Source organism: Anarhichas minor, unplaced genomic scaffold (genome assembly GCF_050575085.1).
Source record: "Anarhichas minor isolate MPS153535 unplaced genomic scaffold, ASM5057508v1 ptg000011l, whole genome shotgun sequence".
Taxonomy (NCBI): Eukaryota; Metazoa; Chordata; class Actinopteri; order Perciformes; family Anarhichadidae; genus Anarhichas; species Anarhichas minor.
The window spans coordinates 11,277,759-11,296,852 of record NW_027466457.1 but is presented as its reverse complement, the minus strand read 5'-3'; the positions used below and the strand labels follow the sequence as shown (position 1 = coordinate 11,296,852).

Sequence of the window (19,094 nt, the reverse complement as noted above, 5' to 3'; positions counted from 1 at the left end):
ATAAAGAGACTGAATTGTTGGCTTCGCTGGCAGACATCAGCGCTATCTCGCACTCAAACTCAACACTTGTCAGCGGCCATGACTGGCACATGTGAGCGCGTGCACGAGGATGTCCACGTCCTCTTACAGGAGCGTGCTGTGTGCGTCCGTGTTAGCAGACCCCCGCCAGCATGAACCCAGACTTTGATGTTTGGCCCCCTCCAACCCACCACATCTGAAGTCTGGATGTGACAGAATGTCAGCGCACTCGCCTTACATGAAAGACACAGTGGCACCTTTAGAGACAAGGTGCAGATGCTATCAGCTATGCTACGCGACTGGCCGTAATGCCACCCTGCTGCTTATCAGGCCATCTGCAGCCTGATTAAAGCAGCTTATTTTTCGGCGGCGGGGGGCTAATTCCCCCTGACCTTTGTTTGTCTGCAGTTGATTAGAATGCTGATCGGTGATCACATGAGCACTTGGCAATTAATCAAAAACTGATCAAACATATAATATGATCTTAGCCATTCATCAGGTGAGGATTGTATGTTTAGGTCTGCATCACATCATAATTGCACCTTATCAGGGCTGGAAGAGGTACGCTCCTTAACTTAAAGCCACTACAGGGCTTTCATTTTGTGTTGATTTTGGTGGTCCTTGTGGACAAAGTGGTTCGGGTTTCCCAGCACCAGAGTCTTATTTTATTGCAACAGGTGGTCTGACAGTCTGCCTTGCACAGTCACAGGTTGTGGTTCTCGCGTGCCTCCCTTTACTCCAGCGCACTCAGCAATACGGCCTGGGCCTCAAGCCACGTGGTGTCGAGGTTGGCTCCCAGTGGGGACCGGCAGTGCAGCACGGCGAAGCCCTGCTCCAGTCTGGAGGAGGAGACTCTGCTGCCGGGGGCAGAACCCAACAATTGTGTCCTAAAAGACACTTTTTCTCAAAAAAAAAAAAAAGAATATACTGTATATATTTTTCATTTTTCTTATTCATATGAATCAGTTTTAAGGACCTGACTTTATCTTGGAAAAAGAAACCATGAGGTGCATCACTGCCCTAAAATTTGCATTAATTGTTTGCTTGGTTTGTTAAAATTAGGTAAATATTCAGATATGACATCACAATTACCCGGAGCCCGCAGTGACACCATCACAATGCTTGTTTCATCTAATCAAAAGTCCAAACCTCAAATTGATTAGAAATTCATTAAAGTCATTATTAAGAAGAAAAGCAGCAAACCCTCACATTTGAGACGCTTGTTTGGCATTTTCTACATGGAAAACAGACTTGAACAATTATCAAAGTAGTTTCCAATTAATTGTCTGTCAATCATCTAATTGTTCCAGCTCTACTTGTATCCTTGGGTAGTTCATTTTATAATACAGTATGATGTTTCATTATCGCCAGATATGCCCAAAAAAATCTTCATTTGTAACTATTTTTGTAAGCTGTCCAAAAAAATGTCGGGCAGTAAAAAGTAAAATGTTTCCTTCTGAAGTGCAATTCCCAAATGTAAAATTTGAGGTACTTGTACTTTACTGATTGCATTTACTGAAGTACCGTAATTTAGTTGCCTTCCACCACTGTTTCGACACAACCTCTCGGCTCTAAAGGTTTTGATACTGAGCCAGGGGAATAATACACCTCAGCCTCTATAAGCGCAATACAGGGAGCTGTAATATTTGTGTGTGTGTGACTGTGTGAAATGGCGCCTGCCTTTTAAGCATCTCACTAATACGTAGAGTCCATTTTTCCAGGATTACAGGTGGTGGGGAGGGAGTGCGCTCTACGTGCTGCTCATTCCAATAGGCATCCATCAACAATCACTGCAGCTCCAGCTCCTTATAGCGGCCTCCTGGGGAACAGAGCAATCATGGCACAGAAAAGGCTGTAGTCTGGACAGGATTTTGGTACTTTATTTTCAGACACTGATCATTCTGGCCAGAGTGTGTGTGTGTTTGTGTGAGATTTAGGGAATGAAGTTCTGCACTTGAATTTGTGTGAGCAGAGTTGAAACAATAAAGTCGAGCGACGTTCAATTATTCAGCAGCTTTTTTTGATCATTGATTGATGATTTCATTAATGTTTAAAGCGAATGTTTAAAACATTCTGTGGGTCCAGCTTCTCAAATGTGTGGATTTGCTCCTTTTCTCTGTATTATTTAATCATATATTTAATATTTGTCAGGTTTTGGACGGTTGGCTTAACAAAACAAGTAATTTAAAGACGTCACCTTGGGCTCTGGGAAGTTGTAATGACAATTATTTTCACATTCACAGAGTAATTGCCTAATGGAGAAAATAATCGGTAGATTAAGTGATTATACTATCCACAGTTGATGTGATACAGTACGAGTGTATGAAAAGCAATACACAGTATATGAAGCATGTGAATACCTACCATCAAAGTTCCCAGAAGCCAGGGTCAAATTGCTGGTCTAAAACTAAATTCTCTCATTTGAGAAGCTTGAACTAGCAAGCGTTCGGCTGATTTGCATTATGAGCGAATTAAAGGATTAATTGATCATTAAAATCATTAATTTTCCTGTCAAGTGAAGTCTCTTACTGTTAGCCCAAAAATCTTCCTGAAGGAGCTTTACAGTCGCTACTCCATACGACGCCTTCGATCCAGGGAGGAAAAAAAAGGAAGAAATCTCAATTTTCTGCCTAATCGATCAATTGACTAATAGTTCCACATCCCTTTCCTGTTTCTCCTCCCTTTGAGAGTCCCATACTTAATAACACACATTCTTTCTCTCACACAAACACCGCTCGACCTGTCAGACAGTCTGAACACTGAACGCTACTGGTAGTAGCAGGGACACGGCAAGGGAGGGGAGGGAGGCTGGCAGAGTGGCAGCACCACTGATCATCTCTACGATTTCAAACTTAATTAACCCGGGCGCCGCGCCACACGTCCTCTGGCCCGTCAACGGTGAGTGCCGGTTCACTATCTCCTCTGAGATCTGCGGTGATGACAGGAGAAAAGAGACGAGGAAAAGGGGCGAGACGAGACAGATGGGAAGCGGTCCCACCTGCATCACATAACTTAACCTGCTATTAAAGGATAATTCCAGTTTGTCTCGACATGAGACTTATTTTCACAGTTTTTGTCATCACTTCTATCGGATATGACAACGCTGTGCTCGCCAAAGAAACTGCTGAGATCTGTAAAGATGGCGTCAACGCTACACCAAAGTCAGACGGGTTAAAGAGCAAGTCAGGAGATCAGAAGGGTTGTAAACGGTCATCAAAACCACTTCAGTTGGAGGGAAAATTTAGAATGGGCGCACACCTGAAGTGTTGTTATTTCTTGCATCAGTGAACTTCCTTTTAGCGACGTTCAGAGCTGCAACTAATGATGATTATGATAACAAATATGACCCAAGTTGTAATAAACTCTAATTATCCTTTAGGAGTTAAAACTTGGACCAAAACATCTTTGTAGCATCTGCACATATGACGAGCTCTGTGTACTAAAAAAACCCACATGAATATGATTTGGCTGCTAACGAACCTTCAGCATTTAGTAGCTCAACAAACCCTCAAACGAAACCTCGGTTGCCCCGTGCTCACTCGCTCCTCAGAGGCCTGACTCAGACTTGCCTCTCTGTCCGTCTGAGCTCTGAGAACACGGAAGTGCAGACTCAACCATCTCGACAGTAGGAGGGGGAGGTTTGTGTACCCACAAGGGCCTGCGCTCTATTCCCACAACCACCAACAAATTTAAAAATACCTCAGCTTTGCTGTTTCTCATGCAAAGAGGGAGAGAAGCAAGACAGAAGATTGATCTGTGGCAGCGCTCTCTTCTCTTTTTCCGTCTTTCTCTCTCCTTTCTTTTTTTAAAGTTACTTTGAGGAACTTTTAACCGTTTAATACTGGTGCCTCTGTATGACCTACATAAGCAAACGAGAACATCAGTGAGAAGATTAGTTATTGTAAATGGTTGTCTTCCGCGTGAAATCGGATGAAATCATGCAGGATCATCAGAAACTCCTTCAGCTCAGACTTCAACAAGGGCCTCCAACAGCGACCAGCTCGCCGCGTATAGACCCAGGTCCTGCATCGCTGCCGCCTTCGACCTGCAGTCTGAGGCTCCGGCAGCAGCATCTCCTCCTCTGGCAAGGAGCAGAGATTCGCCTTGCCGCTCTGCCGGCCCCTGCTAACTGCTAACACTGACACCGTGCTGCTTCAGGCCCCGGGCTGTATTATCGGGCCCGCTGGAGGGAAGGAAGGCATGGGAGAACCAGAACTGAGCCGGGCAGACTGTCTGACCCTGGTGCAGTAAAATGAGATGTTTTCTAAAGGGAGTCTGGTGCTTGGAAACACTAACTTTTTGGTCCACAGGGACGGCCAAAATCAACACCAAGTGAAAGTTCCTCGTAGTAGCTCCTTTGGCTTTTTTCTTGGGGCCTTCTGTAAAAATATTCCTCTCTCTTTCTCACAGTTCTTCCTTTCTCTCATCCCATACATCCCTCCCTCCGTCTCCTCCTTCCCCTCTTTTCCCCTCCTCCATCACTCTGTCTGTCTGGCCGTCTCATTTAAGTCAGTGACATTTGATGTGAAGTGGTGCGGGCCCGAGAGCTTACAGACACTGACTCATAAAAACACACATGCGCAGGGAGGACTTGATGTGGAGGGAAAGGTCAGGCCTACTCTCCGAGGGCCTAATCACCCACTCTCATTGAGTGGCTTGCTCACTCAGTCACACTTGATTGAGTGTGTGTGTGTGTTTGTATAAATGTGTGTGCGTGCCTGATAAATGTGATCACTGGTGTGACTTAGTTGGTGAATGTAGGCGAGCGAGTGAGTGTGAGAGGCATCGACTGCGCCTCGAGAGATGATTGGTGTGTGAATCCCTGACTTGTGAACGTACGAATAGCAGATGACCGCTTTGGGTCAGGTGACACACAAATCCAAAAGTGTGTGTGCAAACACATTCGCACAGTCCTCTTGCCCGAACATGTGGCGTAATCAGCGGTCTTATCAGGGGAACTGTGGGGCTGTAACAGGCTCATTAACTTCTCCCTGAGCCTTTTTCTTTTTTTTTTTAGAGAGGGAATTGGCCAAGACGAGTGGGCCACACTTCTGTCGAGCTCCTCATAATAGTCTATTCCCCACTCAGCTTTTGATTCAAGTGATTGTGCTTGTGTGTGCATGTATGCATGACAGTCCTCTTTACCTCAAACCTCCTCCTCTCTGATGTTGCTGTGCTTATTCCCTCATTAGTTGACCTTCAGCGCCGCCCATCCTAGTTTAGTTTTGAGCAGCCGCTAGCAGAGCAGGGCAGCGGGGATTAAGTATTAAAGAGCCTCAGCTGCTCTGCGGCTCCTGTAGCTCAGCGTTCGGCCACCGAGGCCTGATAATGGTGTTTGTTTAGCCATTAGTCAGGCCCTGCTTAGCAGCTCTCTCCCCTCTGGCTGCTGAAACACTGATAGATGATGGATGAAGATTGCAGGGTCGGCGGATGGAGGGATGAGTGTATTGGAGTGGTTTCAATGGCATCAAGAACATTTGTTCGAAGTGTATGGCACTAAGGAGAAGTGTTGGAGGTACAAGCAAATGTGGATTTTCATTAATTATTGTGAGAGGAGGAGGAAGTGAGAAGGTGCTCTTGTGTTATGAGCTGAGGTTTTGTGTCGAGGCATACACGTTTTATCAGACTCTACCCTTCCTGTGATTCGTTTTCGTCGTCCGACTAATTAAAAAGTAGCCAAGTCTATTTCCTTCTGCACGGCCAGCGGAAAGTACTCCTTCTCGCTGGAAGCTATTTCATTTTATGAGGTATTTTTTGCAGCTAATTTAGCCATTACCTTTTAAGCTCTAAACGTGACCTTTTCTCCATATGCCGACGAGAGCTGGCTAATCTTTGGGCTATTACCTGATAGCTGTTAGTCATTACCAAAAGCTGGAATCTTTCTGGGCCTCAGCCAACACTTATGCCGCCACCATTACAGTGCTCAGTCGCTATCCACACTCTGACTCATATTGACAAGTGACAGGCACCTGCCAGCCTGCACAAAGGAACTATGGAGGCTCAGCTGGTAACGTGCGTGTGATTGTCCTCCCTCTGGTCCTGTCTTTCTGTCTCTCGATCATCTCTTCATCCCTCCTGCCTTCTTTCCCGAGGTTAACGCTCCGATGCGCACACAAAAGGTTATGTAAAAAAACTGCAGATAATTACACGTAACAATTACAAGTGAAGTAATTCCATCCAATGTCAGACTGAAACTAACACGAAGTATTCGCCAGAAGACTACATAATCTCTTGTAGGAAAGACAACTGATTACTAACCTGCTGCATGTATATACAGTAACCACTAACTCATTTCATGGTCACAGTGAGGTTACCAGGTATGGTAGCATGTCCAGAGACCACACCGATGCCCACCAGCCGTGTCTGGCAACCCACCCTACAGCCAAAAACGCTGCAGAGAACTACATAACAGATGGATAGACCAATTGTAAACCGGATAATATGTCAGTTTTTTTTTTCAGTGATTAAACTAGTGAGATGCAAAGTGTTGATTACTGAGCTTTGGAAGGTGTTGGAAGCTGTATATTTTCACATAGGACAGATCCAGGCTCGCTGCCTCTCTCTGCTTCCAGTGTTTATTTTAAGCTGGGCTAAACACGTCCCAGCTCCACCTCTGCACCTACCACACAAACATGGGACTGATATCAATCTTCTCATCTCACTCTTGGACAGAAAGCAAATAGGCATGTTTCCCAAAACTAGTCCTTTAAGACCGAAGCTCCTATAAACACACATTGGTTCTCCTTGTCCTCCGTTACAGAGTTTTCATGTGAATTATTCTAAGAGGTGAGCAATCAGTCACCATAAGGTCTGTATTCTCCTTGAAACCAAACTGAAGCCGGGCACTGAGACTAAACCACATTACAAGATACCTTCATGGCTCATTGACGTTCATGCTAGAGAAGTGAAATCATTATAACCAATAAGGTGTGTAATGGATTCCTTCCCAGCAGTCAGTCTGCCTGCCTGACTTCTTAATTGTGGCTGCATGTGTGTTGCAATGTTGTATGTAAGTGGAGGGTGAGTGTGCCTTTTGGGCGCAGAGGATCGCCTCAGGGTGCTGTACGGATTAGAGCAGCTGCCCTCCAACCAGAGGAAGCCGGGATTTAAGTCTCTGTGTGTGAGCAAACCTGCTGAAGTGCCCTTGAGCAAGACACGGACTCACCTGTTCTTTAAAGAGAGTCTGATCTCTGACAGGAGTGAGAGAAAAAAAGAAATTCCCTGCAGCCGTCAAGCAATGTGTCACAAGGAAAATTAGTTTCTGAAACGATAAGTCGACTAAGCGATTACTTGAAAGACAGAAAATTACCCAGTGACAATTTCCATAATCAATTAATCATTTAAGTCATTTGTCAAGCAAAACATGTCAAACTTGTGACATATCCAGTTTCTTAAATGTGAAGATTTGCAGTAGATATTATATATAGATATTAAATGTAGTAATTTGGGGTTTAGACTCTAGTTGAGGACCTCATTTGAGCTTTTTTTCTGTGGTTTTCTGAAATTTCACAGAATCAATTTATTAAAAAAATCAGCAGATTAATTGATCTGGGAAACGACCTTTATTTGCCACCCTAGTTGTGGATGTGGCCAGCGACAGTGTTGGCTCTCAGATGTGCATCTGTGAGTGAGTCGAGTTGATTAGTGAGCTTGTGTATGCATGCATGCCCCTACAACTGTTTGTGTGTATTAACAACCGTCTGGATGTGGCGGCGTTGTCGGAGAAGCCGTTGGCTCCTGAAAGTAGCTCTTCTCCGCCAGGCCAGGCCGTTTAATCAGGTTCCCCACATCCGCCAGCTGTGTCCACACAGCAAACAGTCGCTCTGTCCCGCTGGAGAGCTGCAACATCCAGCTGGGGGCGGGAAAGGCCAGTTAGCATCGGGAGATTAGCCCAAGCTGCTGCTGCCCAGACATGGAGAGGTTGCGTTTGTGTGTTTGTTTGAGAGACTAACAGAGATTGAGAGATTACAAGAGACATCGAGGTCGGCTGCTGAGAAAGGTATGAAAAGTCCCTGCACACGTGCACATTTAAATGTGTAGCTTGTGTGTGTTTTTGTGCTCTCGTTGCTCAAGTGTCCAGCTGGCGGAGGGGAGATAGCAGGAGCCTTGAAAATGGTGACGGAGCGGTAAACAGACACAGAGGCAGCCTATCGGTCCTAATGAGCAAAAGTGGCGTGCCTAAAAGGATGGACTGGGTGTGTGCGGGTTACGCTCGCACCCGTGTCTCTTGGTCGTACATCAAGACAGACAAACATACACAAGAGGGCATGTAGACACACAGGAGGAACACAAGCACACAGGCGTGAGAATTGGGACACACACACACACACGGTCTATTAGCAGAGCAAAGTGTGATTCACACACTCCTTGGGTCACGGGCCAACTTTAAAGGTGTTAGCATATTTAGGCCAGAGCAGCTGGATCCCACTGAAATGAACCTGGCCCATCAATCCCCCGCCTGGTGCCATGAATACAATGGCTGTGCTGGCTGCTTTGGTGAGCGTGGTTCTCCCAGTCAGTCAAATTGAAATAAATGAACTGCCAACCCTGACGGCAGGGTAATTGTTCATATGGAAATTGGATTGCCGTCGTCACAACAGCCTCCCATTGCAACTCTTGAAACAATTTCACTGCAAGGAAGGGACAAGAGCGTTTGCGTGTCAAAAAAAAATGGGAGAGATGGGAGACATGCAGAGAAAAGAAAGAGTTCTCTACACTCTCCCACTTCATCTTTCATCTCTAACAATGCCGCTTGTTCCCGCCTGTCCTTCCCTGGACGGCGGCGTGAAAATAAAGGATGAAGAACCGCCCCTCATTTCCGGCTCCTTGTACGGCTCCTAACCCACGTTGTCATGTTGCCTTGCCCACACTTTATCAGGCCTTTTCAGAACCCTACACACTGCGAGACACATGGTGCGATTCACTTTAGAGCATTAACCCCTCGCTCACCTCCCCCCCCCCCCCCCTCCCTTCTCCGCCCAGCCCCAAGGGCCTCTGGGGACATGCAAGTAATTTAATAGCGGTTCACTTTTATCAGCATGTAACACTGAAAGCGGCTTCAATGTGAAGACCCCCCCCCCCCCGCACATCAATGTCAGACCCTGGCATCTGTCAAAGCCAGCTCTCCGATAAAGAAAGTGCTGAATATGAGTGATCGCAGTATGGGGTGATATCTTATTATGTTTTTCGGGGTAGGGTGTCTGTTTGTTATTTATTATATCAGTTTCCTTTCCGTATCCGTTTTAATGAGTGAGTGGGGTACTCCTGCTGGTTCAAGACTTGCCAGGTCAGCAGTTGCGCAAGTGTTTGTGATTTAATCATTACGCACACACACACGCACACACAAACATTCTTGTTTCCCCCTCTCTCCTCCCTGATCTCTTGCTCCTTTGCTCAGGCATACTCGTAGACTTCCTCCTGGTGTGTGTTGTCCTAGAAAAAGGGGGGTGGGGGGGGGGGGGGTTGTGTGGCGAGAGAATTGGCCGAGAGGCATGTGGACTGCCATGCTGGGCTTTAGTGCCCCTGTGTCAAAGAAACACAGCGTGGATGTTTGAAGAGAAGAGTGTCTCTGTGTGGTCGGAGTGGGATTACCTTGTCAGCACTTCAAGCTGTGCCGGTGCACGTATCGGTGCATGCACATGTATCCCTAAGCCTACGAATATGTGTGTGTCTGTGTGCACACCTGCCATTTTTCAATTATCTTTCATTTTCCTCTGCTGAGAGCTTCTTTTCCTGTCCAGACGTATCCTAACTTGTCGAGGGAGGATGGCTCTAAAGTTGTCATGAAATGAGTGTGTGCGCGTGTGTGTGTGTGTGTATGTAATGACCAGCAAGCCAACAAAGAGACACACCTTCAGGTGCTATTTTCATGACTGCTCATGCACAACCTCTGCAGTTTTTTTTCTCCCTAACGTTTATTTGCCCTTCAACAATAGAAATAAACTGTGGGTGGAAATTACCAAGCACGTTGCCGAATCTAATCGCGTCTCTATTTATAATGTTCTTCAGCGGGTTCAGTTCACAGATCTAGGCCAAAATAAACCACTGTTTATCCAGTTTTTCTTGTTTGTTGTCAAACTATTACAGATATATCTCTAAAAATACAACATATTAGACTTTGTCACATATTGAACGTAGTCTATCTTTGTGAAACTGGCTGCTGGACTTATTGTTGTCATTGGTGTTGACACAGTCCACCAACTGTCTTTCAACAGTCTTTTAAAGAGCTTTTAATGAGGAGGTAGCGTACATTCCGTAACAACGCTTATAGTCACCAGTGAGGAGAGCTCCACCTCTACAACTAGTGATTTGGTCAGCGACGATGAGGATTCAGTGTAATCGGTTCAGTTGAATGATTTATGATTTTCCTGTACCTCTAAAGTGGAAAATGAAATTCAACTAAAAATAATTAGTTGAGATTTCTAAAAGCCGGACAGATTTAATTGATCAATTGTGTCTTGTACAGGATCACATTTTTCAGATGTGCCAGCATCATTAGCACAAGATGCGTTTCATTATTATTTATCCCAAGCCATTGGAGGCTTCATTAGCTGCAGGCTGATGCAGCACGCGGCCTCTAATTTTAGCATCTTTTTATTTATTCAGAATGGCCACGTGTTGGACGGTATGCCTACTTGCCATGTTCTCTCACAGCAGCTTAGAGACATGTTGAGAAAAGAGAGGTGGGCTGGTCTGTGGAGAAATGGGCCTCATTCCACCTGTGTCACCCCCACCAGACGTCTGCCTCTCCTCAGCTCTTTGAAGCCTCTTTAATTCCAGCGTTCAGGATTAAGCCCATGAAAAAAGGATGAAAAGTGATAGAGCGACAGGAGGAGACATCCTCGGAGAGAACGGGCTCCTTTGAAATATGTTAAGAATTTCGTTTGCACTGACCCACAATGAAGCATCTGAGGGATTTTTTTTTTTTTGGCTGGCTAAAGGATTTGCACGAGTAGGAAAAGGACTCTTTGAAGTCATGGATGTAAGTGGAACTGGAGTTTTTTGAAACCTAAATGAGCGCCCCGAGACATTGTCCTTGCATTGTACATTACAAACTGAGAAAGTTGCTTTGTCAGAGCATGTTTGATTGGAAGTCAAAGGAATCAAGTCTTTTTTTTTTTTTTCTCATAGAAAAAATTCACTATTTGTGGACTCTCTGTGCGGTCTGTATCATGGCCGAGTAAAATTGATAGCAATATGGATATTACAGTTTTTGGCAGATGGTGCACAATGGAGGTACATTCAGACAGGCAGTCATGCTTCAATTACCGTCTTTATTTACAATCACAGCCAATATTTAGACAGTATGGTCTTCCTTGTTGTGTACAAACAGAAAGAAACTCTGTAGAATTAAGAAAACAGCTGTTGTTTAATTACAGACATTTTGTAGATGCACAGAAGTACAATAGGTTTAATTTATATGTACAGGAGCTGCTGATGAAGTTACAAAACACTAGATTTTCCTGCCAGGTGTTTCCACAAAAAGAAGAAACAAAATGCACATTAAAGGTCATGTGGCATGTCAGACTACCTGAACCTGTCTAGTCAAAACGGTTTAACCATCAACAGGCTGTCAAAATGAGAAAACGCATCTCGGCTGGTGGCGTTAACTACGGTTGTGACGTAGAAATGTTATAAAATGACCACAAATTATGATAAGACCTGCGTTTTTATACGGTAGCACTTTTCAGAGACAGTAATCCATGAAAATGTAAATGAGACAACAGAGAGAGGTAGAAAAAAAGACAACAATTAAAATGTAAAAAGTATAATTGTGGAAGGGGTTGTGGAAGGCAATAAATGTGGGTATGTGTTACTGACACCTTAAATTTCACACCCTCAGAACACATTTGAAGTACCGAGCCCAGAAATTACAGATGTCAGTTATCACAAGCGGTGCATTCAAGCGCTGACTTTATTGTGGCTTAAAAGATTTTTTCTGTGATTTTTGACCTTCTACCTTCAGTAGAAAGCCACTCGCATTCTAGCTCAAACGTCTCGCACGTTATTGCACAAAGGCAGCCCTGCCCTAAATACGCCCTAAGTACGGCTTTGTGAGGCTCACTTTTACAGAGAAAACTTTATTACTCAGAAATTGCCTCACAGAGTTGTTTATTTAAGTCTATGATCATTTTAAAGGCAATTTCTTCTGACTTTCTGTGAACATTTTGCCATTTCCCACCACCCAGCTTCACTGCGTCTGTTTATGTTGTCAACATTTTCCGGCTGCGAGAGCGTTTTGCAGTTCATGCAGTTTTTGTGACGCTTCCCTGAAAGCTCAAACATAAAAGTGAGTTATTATGGAGCCTCTTAAAGCTGACACATGTTTTTAATTGTCATTCAACTTAGCCAGCGGATCCATCTTTGTAATTGAAGTTTGTTGCCTCAGAGCTTAAACTGTTGTTCACATGGTATTCCTCTTATTTTGTCCACCCCTGTAGTGTTGTCAAGATTTGACTAAGAGGAGCAGACAAGACCCTAACCAGCCCTTCTTCATGATTGAAGCTGTAAAATCGAACACACATTTGTGTCCTGAATGAGCACAGATTTTATTGCACCATTTCAATTTTAATTGAAATATTTAAGGCAATGAATTGAAAAGGGCACAATACATTAAAGCAGTTAAATTGGTTGTGGGGGGGAGAAGGACTAAGGTAGTAAATAGGAAGAAATATAAAATCATCAAATCGAGTTGTCTGCACTTAAAAGCTGATGGGCGTTGCCAGTGAAATTAACAGGTTCCCCTCTGGGTAAAGGTCTAATCAGTGGTCTCCCCACTTAGTCCGAAGAGGGAAGGCAGGTTAACATAATGAAACACAACTTTGGCGCTCGAACTCTTTGAAGTGTGGGTTTTCAGTTTTACAAATGTGCCCTTTGGACTTGACTGGCCAGGTGTAATAGGAAGGAGGATACCATTCGAGCTGGAAAGCACATGCAAACACACATTCGCTGTGTGGGCAATAGCTGCGTCAAAGCCACCTGCAGTTCCATATTTACCACAGCCTGGGCAAACAGCAGTGAGCGAAGGACTCCTCAGGCACCTGCTGTTAGTCGGTACATGCTGCTGTCTGTATTTTACAGGGATATGGTGTGATCATGTTTCCTGAGACAAAACAGTGTACTTCCTGAGCACATAGTGCTGAGAGGTGTTGACGAAAAAAAAAAGAAGAAAAAAAAAAAGGAAGTGCAAATGAAGTTGGAACAGATCCAGGGTTTTTAAATAGGCTTTTATTGTGTTATGGCTTGAGATAGCTCTCTGCTTTAATCTTTCTTTACCCTCACACAGAGCAGTTGTATTTCTTCAACAGCGATCATTTCTGATACTAAGTCAATTAAATCCAAATTAACACACCTTCAGAACTGGAGCAGTAGGTTGAGTCACACATAAATAGCTGCACACTGTTAGCTGGAGCATACAGTAGCGCAGACTCTTGAAGGTTCAGAAAATCCAAATTACATGTAAATAGTTTTGTTTTTATTTCGACAAGTTAAAGGAAATTTGTCTGAGATTTTAGTCAAAAGGCTCCAAGTTTAGGTCTTCTGACTCCAATTTGTCACATAACTGCAAGAAAACGAATAACCGTATTTACCAAAACGATTCCTTTAAACCCTCGTGAGTGGGACATCTGACTGGTCCACATGACCATTACTTTGCATGTCTGAGTGTGTGTTAAGTGTTGTATGTTAACCGCATGCCTACTCTGCACTGCAGTTTTCGATGGTTAATGTGCATTTACGAGTGTATTTAACTGCATTAATAATGGAACACCTCTCTCTTTCTTTTCTCTCTAGAGATGGCAAGCTGGGTCTCCCTCCTCCTCTTTCTCTTCTGCCAGCCAGTCTCACAAGCCCAGGAGGAGAGCAGCACCATCCCCATCCTATTCACCTCCGAAACCTCCATCAACAATGTGGTCCAGGACCCCCAGACCGGTCGAATCTACCTGGGGGCGGTCAACGCCATCTACCAGCTGGGGCCGTCCCTCCAGCGGCAGGCTCGTGCCGAGACGGGCCCCAAAAATGACGCCCGGACCTGTACGCCTCCTGCCTCTGCCTGCCAGGACACCAAGCCCATGCCCAACCTTAACAAGCTTCTGCTGGTCCATCCCACCAACGGTTCACTCATCGTCTGTGGCAGCCGCTACAGAGGCATCTGCTCCCTCCACAACCTGACCAATGTGGAACAGCAGCTGTATTACAGTGACATTAAAGGAGAGAGGACTTACGTGACTAGCATAGAGGATAACGTGAACGTGGTGGGCGTCATGTCCAACTACTCAAAAGAAGGTCACACCTTCAGTGTGTTTCTTGTTGGGAAGGGCTTCGGAAGCCTGGACACTGCAAAACTCATCAGCACACGAATCCTTCAGGACTTCCGTGATTGGGTCGTGTTCGAGAGCATCATCGAGGCATCTACGGTGCAGACGACGCCATTTGTTCCCAAGTACCTGCATGACTTCCGCCATGCCTTCAAAGAGGATGGTTTTGTTTATTTCCTCTTTTCGCGGACACTTGATGGTTCGGATAATAAAAACGTCACCTTTGTGTCTCGTCTTTGCGAAAATGACGACCATTACTACTCCCACACAGAGCTCCAGTTAAACTGCGGCCAAAATAACAGATACAACAAAGTTCAAGCTGCGTATGTGGCTTCACCGGGAAAAGAGCTGGCACGGGCCATGACTGAATTAGGTATGTATGGGAAGGTCGTCTCATGGAGCAAAGTTCTGTTCATGGTGGCGAGTCCCGATGACGACGTCAACGAATCGGCTCTCTGCATGTACCCACTCAACTCCATCAATGAGCGCCTGGTGGACATCATCAGCGCCTGCTACAGCGACTCGGGGAAAATTGGCGATTTACCTGCTGTGGGAATCCCCTACTCATCAAAAACTGACTGCACATCAACAATTTCGGTAAGTGCTTCTTTTGTGTGTCAGCTGATGAAAGTTTTAAAGAAGGTGTTTGGAATAACAGATGTGACTGTGATAGGTTTTGAAGAATCCCCTTCGTGTTATTAATAATGCATGGACGCGTCACTGTTTACTTTAATGTCTCAGTGTTTACTTTGTTCTGCAGATCCTTTTTTTTTTTATTGTTCTCTTTAAAGCTTTTCTTCTGTCTCACACATCTTCCCTTCTTCCATGTCTCTTTTCTCAATTCCCTCAACTCATCCAGAATATTACCATATAGTAGCTGTGGGCAAATCACCATCATCTTTCATAGTTCACATCAAAACTTTTATTTTCTGATTTTTCACAAACCTACTAAAGATGACAATGTAAATACAAAGCAAATGTAGTTTCTAATAAAAATGAGATTGTAATATCTAATATGGTCTAAAACCCTCATTTTAAGTCTATATGACCAGAACAGATCTCAGAACTCAAATAGGTGTGTCTCTAACAGAAATGGCTGCAACATCAATAGTGTTTTCAGTCAACCTTAAATGAAGCAGGGCACTGTCCATCATGTGGGGATATCCCATCAATGAAGTCTCTTGTAGTGCAACACAGAACATATATTTGCATATATTAATCTTTTTTTTTTGTGTTACCACAAACTTGCAAATGAGAGGAATCACCTCATAAAACAAGCTTTTAAAATTTTTTTTATTCAAATAAATTCTTAATTAAACAAAACTTATTGAAAATGCACCTACAGCGCAGGAGATTTCCTCTCATATTCTTTGGATTAAAGCGTTCACAGTGTCTCATCATCCTTTTTGTTTTTCCTTTTCTTTTATAGAAAGATACTTTGGAAAACGTCAAGTGTGGTGGAGACTATCTGCCTTCCCCTCTGGCCAGCAATCCGGGATTTGCCTTAAAGGCAGTTGCGGTTTGGGCCAAGTCGGGCTTGCTGTCTGCTGTGGCCGTTGCTGTGGAGAATGATCACACCATCGCCTTCTTGGGGAACACCCAGGGGGATGTTTTCAAGGTGGAATTGTGCTCTTCTCTGCTCAGCTTATTGTTTTCCTCCCTTTAAACATTTAGTCTTACCTGAGGGAAGCAGGATAAGGGACTTTATGTCTGACAGTGTTACCTTTTGTTTTCTATCCAGGTACACCTGACCGAGACGGGACACATGTACAGTCAGGCTCCTGCTGACCCCATGGGAGAGAAGGTCAACAAGAACCTTTTCTTTGATCGCAGTCAAAGCCACCTCTACATTACCACAGAGAAGAAGGTGTGTATGTCAGGGCCCTTTTGTAACACAATCATATATAACACTTGTCTACGCAGGAGGCGTTCAGGCATGTAGGTTACCCCGTGATTTAGCAGCGTTGCGACCCCAAGACACAATCAATGCAGTCATGTAAAACTGAGCAAAGTAGACTTGAAAAAGATGCTTTGAGCCGCAGTTAAATGTGTAAAGAGTTGAACACCAGTACGACAGCTGTATTGATTCAAATTGAAGCGCATCTATTTCATCAATATTGTACACACACTGTCTATCTGGCTTTAACTGAAAATAAGTAATATAGGTTCTTGAATTAATAAATAAGTAAATAAATAATTTACAAAAATAAATACATTATATATATTCATGATATGACCAATATGTTTTTGACTATAAATCTGATATATATGCTACAGGGTGCTGTGTTTCCCACACAATTAGATTCTATTGCAGAGCATGTGCGATTGACAGTAGACCCTTCTTGCGATAGAAGAACAAACGGATAAGGGAGAGATACAGCGAGAGGAGATTGCCGACTAGTTAATTGATCGCGGATGGCGTTGTTCTCTTGGGCAGATGAAAACAAGTTTAAATAAAAAGTGCTAAAATGTGTCGCCAAATAGTCTGTGTATAGTCCATGTCTGGGCATTGGGGGCACTGGGGTTAAATCAGTGGCGCAAGAAGTACTTTTTCAGTGAAGTAGAAATACCAAAATGTAAAATTGAAAGTATTATCAGCAAATGTCTTTAGGAATCAAAAGTAAGAGTACTCAAAAAGAATTGTCCCTTTCAGAATGTGATATTGTTATGTATGTTACAATACTGGAATTTAATTACGGATGCACTAATGTGTAAGCAGCAGTTTGATGTTGTAGGTGGTTGATGTGGAGCCAAGTCTACAAACCTAATACTGTTGGTTACTTTAATCTATAACACCGTCTCATATTTTATTAGATGATTGCACTATATGTAACCTGATAATAAGACTGAGTAGCAATTTCATTTTCCCTTCTTTCAGTCTGTTTGAATCGGTAAACAACTCGGGAGATGTGATTCAGAGCTCTGAAAGGAGGCTAGATTATATTATATTAAAGTTCAAATCCTGCCTGCACACCTGGCCTATCTGCTCTCCTATCAGATACATGTAAAGTAAATGAACTTAGATGCTTTCCACCACTGGGTACAATGCACATTTGGCATGTAGGGAGAGGCAATTGTTTCAGTAATTGAACATGGGGAGCAGACAGGAAGTCTCGGTGCTTTGACAGGACGTGTTTTACTTCCACTCTGCACACCTGCAACAAACTAAGGATCGTTTCGAGCCGTATTTTAAATGCCCCGTATTTTGAGCAGTGTCTCCCCTAAGGTGCATTGTTTGATCATGTTTCATGTTGCTATGCTCCAGATCACCAAGGTGCCGGTGCAGACGTGCCTCCAAAAGAAGGACTGCCAATCATGTGTGGAACTGAGGGACCCTTACTGTGGCTGGTGTGTCCTGGAGGGCAGGTGAGGATCACACGCAGACTTAAAAATGCATGCACACAGCGACAGACCGACACGAACACCCACACATGCAATTCCATCTGTAGAACACAGCAGGGTATTTGTTCTGTGTTTTATTGCAGACACTTTTAGTACCCCTCTGTGTTTATATTCCATCTCCTGTTGTCCGTGCAGCCGTGAGGAATTAAAGCTGTTTGTCAGCCTCATGCAGCGAAGGCAGTCTGTGCAATTTACTCTCATCGGCCTATATTTATCACGGTCTCGAGGGTAGAAGGGGCGGTATGTATCATGTATTTTACAGAGATGGGAGCAGGAAAGAGAAAAATATCAGAAAAACAGTTGTCTCCCTCTGGAAGTTGTTGATACTCTTATTCAGAAACAATGCACGCTCTTTGCTAAGCTTTAAAGCTGCAGCGTTTAGCAGATTTATTGATCAGTCGATGGTGAGTCAGATAAAGCGAGACATTTGATGACAACAACTTGAGCTCTAGGACACTGTGCCGGCCATGTTTCTCTGTTTTCAGATGTTTCATCGACGAGATGATTAATTGATGAAGGAATAATGATTCGATAAATAGATAATGAAAATAATAATAAGTTTGCTTTTCTCTCTTCACTTCTACTTCTTGAAAACTATTTAATGAACATTGATTTATTATATGGTGTGCTCCTGTTTGTTTGCAAATTATTGACATCATCTCCGTCTGTGTTACATTTTATTTTGAATTGTGTTATACCCAGTTGATAATGACAAAAGAGGGTTTTTTTGTTATTCAAGATTACGTATTGATTTTTTTTTTTCGTCTCCTGTGCAATATACTATTATCAAATCATACTGTACATTGTCAAATGTTATTTCACAAATCCAGATAACTATGAGGGCATATAGTGTTTTTTCTAGCTATATAAAACTTAATCTTAGAAATCTGCACGGACGCAGCTTGAAGTCACTTGGGCATGAGGTTGTTATTGACAGAAGCACATTGAAAATCTGTTGGAGTCCATAGGCTTTGTTTGTTGAGACCTTGTACTGTAAAAGCGTCGAGGGGTTGTGGAGCAGAGGCTGATGGGAGTTGTTCATCCTTCGTCTGAAGGTGTACCAGGAGGTCTGAGTGCCGACGGGCGGAGGAGAAGAATGGCTGGCTGTGGAGCCCCAGGCAGCAGTGTGTCAAGATCGTCTCCTTCTATCCCCCGAACCTTTCTTGTAAAAAGACTCAGAAGGTACTGCGCCGCTTCTCCTCTCACTCACTCTCTTTGTTCTCTGCTTCTCTTTCTGTCTCTCTCGCTCTGCAGATCGCTCTCACATGCACGTCACACGAACATGCACAGCCTGAGAAATAAACTGTTTCCAGGGTGAATCAGAGACCCTGGGCTCTAGGTCTTCCTGCCTCACTATCG

The 19,094-nt window shown here is 43.9% G+C and overlaps 1 protein-coding gene across 7 annotated transcripts in view; it reads left to right on the top strand.

Moving 5' to 3' along the window:
• The window catches only part of plxnb2b (plexin b2b), a 117,619-nt gene that overhangs the window by 64,838 nt on the left and 33,687 nt on the right, over positions 1–19,094 (top strand). For all 7 annotated transcript variants that reach the window (XM_076089416.1, XM_076089418.1, XM_076089417.1 and 4 more), the window contains 5 exons: positions 13,810–14,930; positions 15,763–15,951; positions 16,075–16,200; positions 17,599–17,699; positions 18,791–18,917. In XM_076089416.1, the coding sequence (XP_075945531.1) occupies positions 13,812–14,930; positions 15,763–15,951; positions 16,075–16,200; positions 17,599–17,699; positions 18,791–18,917 (1,662 nt within the window). In that variant the 5' untranslated portion in view covers positions 13,810–13,811. The remainder of the gene's footprint in view (positions 1–13,809; positions 14,931–15,762; positions 15,952–16,074; positions 16,201–17,598; positions 17,700–18,790; positions 18,918–19,094) is intronic.